The 8650-nt window shown below is 39.5% G+C and overlaps 2 protein-coding genes across 2 annotated transcripts; both read right to left on the bottom strand.

Annotated features, from left to right (window-relative positions):
• Positions 1–6649: 6649 nt before the first annotated feature.
• On the bottom strand, positions 6650–7180 carry LOC142639860 (uncharacterized). The gene has a single exon (XM_075813997.1). It carries the CDS (start codon positions 7178–7180, stop codon positions 6650–6652), a length of 531 nt encoding a protein of 176 aa, XP_075670112.1.
• LOC142639861 (uncharacterized) lies at positions 7181–7687 on the bottom strand. The gene has a single exon (XM_075813998.1). It carries the CDS (start codon positions 7685–7687, stop codon positions 7181–7183), a length of 507 nt encoding a protein of 168 aa, XP_075670113.1.
• Positions 7688–8650: the final 963 nt, after the last annotated feature.

The raw sequence follows: 8650 nt of genomic DNA on the forward strand, positions 1-8650 counted from the left end.
GGTGTCAATCAATTGAACAACAATACTCATTGGATTGACATGGTATCATTTAGTTACGATCCAACAGATAACAAGTTGTTATTGACAACTCTCAACTCATTATAATTAAAGATTGATGTATTTTCCAATCGCGAAAATCCACAGATAACAAGTTGTTATTGACAACTCTCAACTCATTATAATTACAGATTGATGTATTTTCTAATCACGAAAATCCCTAGGGATAGGAATGTTGTACATAATATAAACACATACATCTCATCATTGGATTTTGGTGATTGAAAAATGCATGACACCCTTAGGGATTTTCTGTCGCACATGCTCAAAGGTTCTTTTATTTTTTTCCCAAAAGGTTAATAATTTTCTTTTATCATAATAATTCTGAGTTATTATTTCCTAAAGGTTAATAATTTTCTTTCATCTAATTTAAAGTTATTATATTTTCACCCAAAAACATATAAATCTCATCACACTCCTAAGAATTTGTCAAAATCTTCAAAAAAACATGATTATGTTAGTGGTAATTGCATTCCTAAAAGTTTCAACACTATCAAGTGTCTATTTGGGGAATAGCTTATTTAGTTGAAACTGAAAACTTTTTGTTGAAAGTGTAGAAAATATGTTAAAAAATAAGCTAAATAGTAATGTGGAACCCATGAATAGTATCAAAAAGTGCAATGGAAACTATGAATAGTAACAAAAATAAGCTAAAAGAGTAGATAAGCTGAATTTTTTTGCTCATCCCAAACGGATGCTAAGAAAAAATTTGCATAGGTTAGTTTCTATAAATACCAAATTCATTTTATATTTGTCCTAAACTAACACATTAAAACATTTGTGGATTATCAGTAAACTAATTGGAATCATTAAGTACTTTTCATCGATTCATGAAAGTTGAGAAGTCTTTGTTTAGTATTGGCTTAATTCAGTGACAAAATTTTGTTTGTAATGCTTTTAATGTTGATGTACTATTTTTTGGGTAGAGTACTTGAGCCTTTCCTTGAAGAATTGAAGCAATATTAGCCAGTGATCTCACGACCTGGAGGCAACCTTCTCGTGACCTAGCTTGGATGAGAGTGCTGACGTGCACCTTGCGACCATCTTGCGACCTTAGGGGGTGACCAAGTTGCGAGATGCACGATCTTTGTAATTTGCTATGTACTTGTCCACTACACATCTGCTGGCACACACATTTGTGAGGCATGGCAAAGGGCTTCAAATAAGGGTTGAACAAATCCTAGAATATGCAAGAGAGAAAAGATTATTGAAGCTAAGCATTTGTATGAAAAGAGAGAGCTTTTCCTTGAGAAAAACCTAAGTTCCCATCTTTCATTTCCATCTCTTCTATTGTTAGAGATTTTGTAAAACCTTCCTCATCCACAAACACAAACCTTGTGAGTGAGAGAATGACATTACAAACGTGAGAAGCCTTATCCAAATCCAAATCCTTTGGTGGCTTTCCATTGGTGGCTCATCGATGATAGGAAGCTGGTGAAGAAAAGACTCGTAGAGTTGGTTGCTAGCTGAAGCTTGGAGGACTTAAATACATAGGAAAATATAGGCTTGGAGGGTTTATGTTTATCCATGTACTACAACTGATGAAGCACAAAATCGCCTCGTCACTTTGTACCTTGTCGATGCCAATGGACGAGCTTCGGTACCTGTTGAGAAAACAAAGAATAAAAGTGAAAGACATCGGGATGGCGCCAGCCAAAGTGTCTCTGATGCTTAAGTCAGATAATCTCTCTCTTATCTTAGCTGAATAATCTCAAGTATATTTTATGTAATCCGATTTCTCATGATCTTACTTACTTGGGCTTGTTGGCTTTATAAAGCCTAGCCTTGGGTTAATGCACTTGCCTGTTGCACTTGACCTCCTTTGAATAGGGGTCTGTAACGCTCAGGCGGCTCATTAAAGCCATTGCAACAACTATCTTGCCATTTCTCCATTATTAGTAGGATTAATGGAGTTTATTTATGCATTTAATGCGTCTGCCTCTGCCTTCATAGTGACGATCAACATGCGCTTACCATCGTCCATGTTGATAGATGACCATTTTCTCACATGCTCGTCAGTTGCCCCCTATTATCACGTCTATGCCATGGACGAGAATTGGAATATGATTAGAGGTGACGATTCACATCTATTCGCTTCCCAAAGTTCTTTTATTGCAATAAATGTGATTTGACCTTCTTGCCAGATGATGAACATGTGTCCCTGTTCCATATGTGGTGTGTGTGAGTTTCTCTCGGTTTTGGAGCGCCTTAATTCCAGTTTTCCCTTTTTTAGAAAAAACCGTTTCCTCTCCCTCTACCTTATTTTCTTTGCAAGCTTCAGAGGATTTTCAAATTTCAAACTTTTTCCTGGTAAGGTCCCTCTTCATGTTTTCTTGATGGTTGATTTTGATTTCTTTAGACAAGAGTGCCCCTCGATTTCCTTTTTCTTTGCCAAATTAGGAGTTTTTCTTGAGTATTCTTCTGATCGGCGTCCCTAGGTGGGTTTGTTTGTGTCTCGTTTTACTGCACTCAAACCTGTTTTACTCTCCCTTTATCCCTTGATTCACCATTCCTTGATAAAACACCATCTAGAGATACCACCATAAAGTATAGGGAGGATGACGTTAGGTCGAGTGAGTTAGAGACAAGGTTATCATCAAATGTTGAGTCCTTGTGTAAGGTGGTTGACACTGTTGCGTCTAAACTGCCATCATCTTCTTCCTCACCTCCTTTGCATGTCATTTCTGAAATATGTTCCTTGAAAGAAAAGAATTTGAATGGGTTTAGAAAAAGATTTCAGTTTCCCAAAGGTACGTCCATTCAATTGCCCTGCTCTAGCGAAAAAGCTTGTAGCTTTTCCCATGGAGAAGTGTGCTTTTACGAAGCGGACTTTCTGTGTGGTCTTCACTTTCCCGTCCATCTATTTATTATGCAACTTCTTCATAATTTCCAAATTGCCCCTGGTAAACTCATCCCTAACGCTTGGAGGACAATCATAAGTTGTATGTCCATCTGGGTATCTTCCAGTGATGGGGATATGATAACATTGAACAAGTTTTTGCACTTGTACCGCTTGAAACCTTCCACCCATTATGGGTATTTTGAGCTTTTACCCAGGAATAGAAAATCTAGGGTCATCTCTGGATTCCCCTCATCCTTTCGTGACTGGAAATCACAATACTTTTTCATTTCTAGTACAGGTTAGGAAATCATGTCTGATGACTTCTGGGGGGAAGTCCCAAGATTACTGCGGAAATGGGAAGTTCCTGCACTTGGTGCGTACTTTTATTGTCTTTCTAGACTATTTTTTATTCAACTATTGCTTGCATAACACTGTTTATCTCCTGATCTTTGTAGTCTCTAATCGTCCTGAGTTGGAAAGCCAGTACCATAAATGAGTCCGTGCAGCTCTTGCTTTCGCTCGGGAGATTGAAGATTTTGACAATTTAGTTGACCCTCGTCATTTGTTTGACTGCTCTTTAGGACCCGAACCTTCGGAAATATGTGTTAGAAAAAATTCGCCGAGAAGAGAAAAGTAAGTTCATCCTTGCAATTCTCAAAGTAAGCTTATCCTTGTGATCCTCTTCGCTATTCTATATGGTTACTCATTCTCCTCTTTTGGTTAACAAAGATGGCCACCAGGTAAAGTAAGGAAAAGTATGCTTGCATCAAAGGGATGAAGAACGAACCTCTGTCTAACCTTGCCACAGACTCAAAAAAATGAAAATTGAGTGATGAGAAAGGTGACATTGTAGTACTTCCGTTTGTCCAAAATGCCTCGTCTTCCCCAACCCTGTCTCTTGAGGTTACAGCTTTTACTCCCCCCACCACTCGCTTAAAAGGAAAAAGGCAAAGTTGGGAAGAGCGTTTGGGGTGATCTAGCCACTATCCTTGGTTGAGCTTACAACGTGGTTACGGATGACGAGCTCAAGAGTCTGACATCCATTCCATCCCATGAGCTGGTTTGTTGCCACATTTACAAGTTGGTGTAGGTATACTCCTTTCTTTCCATAGCATCCATTTGTACTTGTGTGTATATATATATATATATATTTTTTTTTTGAAAGACTTTCTTCTCACTCCTCCTAGGTCCTCAGGGAGTCTTTGCACTTAACTATGGATTATCTTAGTATTGAAGAGAAGGTCGTGGTGGCCAACTCCAAGTTGGAATCCGTTAAGGTCGAAAGCTCAAAATTAAGGAAGGACTTGATTGCTGCCATAGACGAGACCAACAAAGCAAATGAGAAAATTAAGGAGCTCAACGAAGCCTTGTAGGTGGAGAAGATGCTTGTAGTCCAGAAAGACGAAGAAATTTAGGCTTCTTTCCTGAGAACTAACATCGAGAGAGAAAAGGTCGTCTAGCAGTTCATGCAATCTGAGAAATTTTCTGACCTTAAGTTCATCCAGTATTTCAAGGGTTTTGAGCTTCTGCGGAGGTGGACAATGAAGCACCATAGCCTTGCTGTGGATTTATCTAACCTCAATTTTGAAAAGATAGATACTGAAATTCTTGTTGACGAGGCCAAGGAGCAGGAGGAAGCAGATGTTGACGCTGTTGGAAGGAAGGATGCTATTGTCACTGGAGGGATTGACTTAGGCCGAGGGGACAAAGCTGTTACCCCTCCTTCTTAGTATAGTTCTATTTTTCTTGTTAAACACTGGTTGCCTCCCTGTTTTGAGGCCTTTTTTTTTTCTTAAGAACAATGGTTACCTCTTTGTTTTGAGGTTTATAATGCTTTAGCACTTTGAAACGTTTACTCTAGTCGAGCTTTTTTGTTTGTTAGTGCCTTCCCACATGATTAAGGTCTTTTTTGTAGAAGTTCTTACACCTTTGATCGTGGTGATCTCTTAGTTTTTCACTTCTCCTCTCGTGCAGTTTCCTTCCTCTTTTTTTTATTAATTTTTTCAATTTTTTTTTGTCGGTGAATCTAAGGTTTTTATCATAAGTCTCATGATTTTTACCATGACTCACATGATTTTTTGTTTTTCAGTGCCTTCCCACATGATTAAGGTCTTTTTTTTTGTAGAAGTTCTTACACCTTTGATCTTGGTGATCTCTTACTTTTTCACTTCTCTTCTAGTGCAGTTTCCTTCCTCTCCTTTTTTTTTTTTTTTAAATTTTTTTCTATTTTTTTAATTGGTGAGTCTGAGGTTTTTATCATAAGTCTCATGATTTTTACCATGACTGACATGATTTAACTCGTCATTGTTGGACCCATTTTTTTTTTTTGGTAGAAGTTCTTACACCTTTGATCATGGTGATCTCTTAATTTTTCACTTCTCCTCTCGTGCAGCTTCCTTCCTCTCTTTTTGTTTTTATTTAATTTTTTATTTTTTTTTTATCGGTGAGTCTAAGGTTTTTATCATAAGTCTCAAGATTTTTACCATGACTCACATGATTTAACTCATCATTATTGGACCGAGTTTTTACCATAATTTTTATGATTTAACTCATCGTTGATAGATTGAGCTTTTACCAAGGGGTTTATGATTTAAACTCGTCATTGGTTGACCGAGTTTTTACCACATGTTTCATGATTAAACTTGTCATTTGGTAGACTGAGTTTTTACCACAATTTTAATGATTTAAACTCGTCATTTGTTAGACTGAGTTTTTATCACAAGTTTCATGATTTAAACTCGTCATTTGGTAGACTGAATTTTTACCAGGGGATTATACGTTTAAAGCACTTTTGCCGACATGCTTGCTTTGGATGACCTGTTGCAGATTATGGACTTAATCTTTAAAAATGAAATGGCTTAGAGATTCCTTATTTGCTTTTATTCACCTTTGCTTATAGAAGTATTACAAAGGCAAAACTTAACAAAACAAAAGAAATGCCAGTTCAATAAGTGAAAAAGTGCTAGAAATAGGGAATGCTTGTGAATGAAATAAATTCTCGTTTATTTGCCAGAGAGTAAGACGAGGTGTTCCATGGACGCTGTTACTTTTACTGATAATACTTTTTAAGGTGCTTTGCATTCCATGGATGAGGCATGGATTTTCCGTTGAGATCCTCCAAGTAATAACTTCCCCTTTGGAGTAGCGAATGACCTTATATGGACCTTCCCAATTGGGGCCCAACTTTCCCTAGACTGGATCTTTGGTGGCCTGTGAGATTTTTCGTAGTATCATATCCCCAGGATCAAATCGTCTCAGCTTCACCCTTTGGTTGTGGTACTTCGTCATCTTTTGATGGTACAAAGCCATCCTTTGGGCTGCATCGTCTCTAACCTTAGGTAGGCAATCCAAAGCTAGCTTTAATCCCTCGTTGTTGCTATGGTCGTCATAATACATCCCTCTGAGACTTGACATTCCAACTTCGACGGGAATCACTACTTTAGTCCTAAATGCTAGTTTGAAGGGTGTTTCTCCTGTTGGTGTCCTTGCCGTCATTCTGTAAGCCCACAAGACTCTTGGGAGCTCTTCAGGCCATGCTCATTTTGCCCCCTCAAGTTGAGCTTTGATCAGCTTAAGCAAAGTTCAATTTTTGACTTCTGCCTGGCCGCTAGCTTGCAAGTGCCATGGGGAGGAATAATTGTTCTTGATCCCTAGCTCTTTATAGAAATCTCTGAACTTATTGCTATCAAACTGTTGTCCGTTGTCAGGGATAATCACCCTTGGGATCCCAAAACGACAGATGATGTTCTTCTAGACGAAGTGTTGTATCTTGACTTCTGTGATTACTGCCAAAGGCTCTGCTTCCACCCACTTTGTGAAATTATCAATAGCAATAACCAAGAATTTGAATTGCTTTTTACCTGGTGGTAAGGGGCTTACAATGTCAATCTCCCATGTTGAGAATGGCCATGGGGACGAGATATTTGTTAGATGCTTTGTTGGAACATGCTGCACATTTCCAAACCGCTGGCAATTGACACATCTCTGGACGACTTGGATAGCATCCTTTTGCATGGTCGGCCAAAAATACCTTGCTCGAACTACTTTCCCAACAAGTGATTGTGGGCCCGAATGATTTCCACAGACTCCCTCATGGATTTCTTGTAGCACGTACATGGCATCCACAGAATCCAGGCACTTCAAGTAGGGTTGGGAAAACCCTCTCTTGTACAACTCGTCATTCAAGATCATGAATCTGGATGACCTTACTCTGAACTTCCTGGCCACTGATAGGTTTAGTGGGAGTTTCCCATCTCTGATGTAGGCAAGAATTGGGTCCATCTAGCTGCTCATTGATTGGACATAAACCACATCCAGCCCTTCTATGCTTGGGATGGTTTGTATTTCCATGTATAGCCTTGATCGCTCTGCGTCACTGTTGGACAAGGCTAGTCTAGCCACTTCGTCTGCTGTGAAATTCTCCTCCCTTGGTACTTCACTGATCCTAACATCGTCAAAGTTAGAAACTAGTTGACTGGTCAGTTTTAAGTACCTTTTCATCCTGTCTTCCTTTGCTTCATACTTGTTGGTTATCTGCCTGACCACCAACTTTGAATCTATATTTAGCTTCAAGTTTCTAACTCCCAGGGCCTTTGCTACCCTTAAATCGGTAAGCACCGCCTCATATTCCGCTTCATTATTTGTTGCTGGAAATTGAAACTGAACCCCATATTTGAGAATGTCCTTATCAGGAGAAAGAAGAGTCACATCTACACCTCCAACACCTATAGTTGACGACCCATTCACGTATAGTGTCCAATATTCTGCCTCTGGGTTAGGTTCCGTCATCTTGAACTCGGTGACGAAGTTAGCGAATGCCTAGGCCTTGATAGAAGTTCGTGGCTTGTAGTCGATGTTAAATTGACTCAGTTCGACGGCCCATTGGACCATCCCTCCCGCAGCGTCGAGCCTGCTCATGGCTTTTTGAATGGGTTGGTCCGTCATGACCAAGATGGTATGAGCTTGGAAGTATGGACGAAGCTTTCTAGATGCTACGATTAAAGAGAAAACCATCTTCTCTATCCTCTGGTATCTCGCCTTAGCACCTTGGAAGGCCTGGCTTGTATAATAATCTAGTCTCTAAACTTTGAGCTCTTCATGGATTAAGGCTGAGCTGACGGTCGTTTATGATACAACCAAGTAAAGGAAAAAGGTCTTCCCCTTCGATAGACGGACTTAGGAGCGGTGATTTAGATAGATACTCCTTGAGGCTTTGGAAAGCCGCTTCACAGTCTTCCGTCCACTGGAAAGCCTGCTTCAGTGTCTTGAAAATTGGGAGGCACTTATTTGTCTCCTTGGAGACTAACCTATTTAGGGTTGCAACTCGTCTTGTAAGTCTTTGTACTTCCTTCACGTTTCTAGGCGAGGTCATGTCGAGTATGGCCTTAACTTTCTCTGGGTTGGCTTCAATTCCTTGTTGGGAAACCATGAATCTAAGAAACTTGCTCGACGAAACTCCAAACACGCATTTTGTCGGGTTTAGTTGCATTTGATATTTCCTCAAAGTGTCAAAAGTTTCCCTGAGATCATCCAAATGTGAATCCACCCTCTTGCTTTTGATGAGCATGTCGTCCACATAAACTTCCATATTTTGCCTTATCTATTTGCTGAACATCTGATTCACCAACCTCTGGTAGGTAGCCCCTGCATTTTTTAGTCCAAATGGCATGACCTTGTAGTAGTATAGCCCCTGGCTAGTGACAAATGTTGTTTTCTCTTGGTCTTCCTTATTCATGCGAATCTGGTTATAAC

Source organism: Castanea sativa, chromosome 6, assembly GCF_040712315.1.
Source record: "Castanea sativa cultivar Marrone di Chiusa Pesio chromosome 6, ASM4071231v1".
Lineage (NCBI taxonomy): Eukaryota > Viridiplantae > Streptophyta > Magnoliopsida > Fagales > Fagaceae > Castanea > Castanea sativa.

Coding starts and splice junctions, on each gene's coding strand:
- LOC142639860 (XM_075813997.1), bottom strand. CDS start 7,180: ATGGACCCAATTCTTGCCTACATCAGAGATGGGAAACTCCCACTAAAC.
- LOC142639861 (XM_075813998.1), bottom strand. CDS start 7,687: ATGACGGAACCTAACCCAGAGGCAGAATATTGGACACTATACGTGAAT.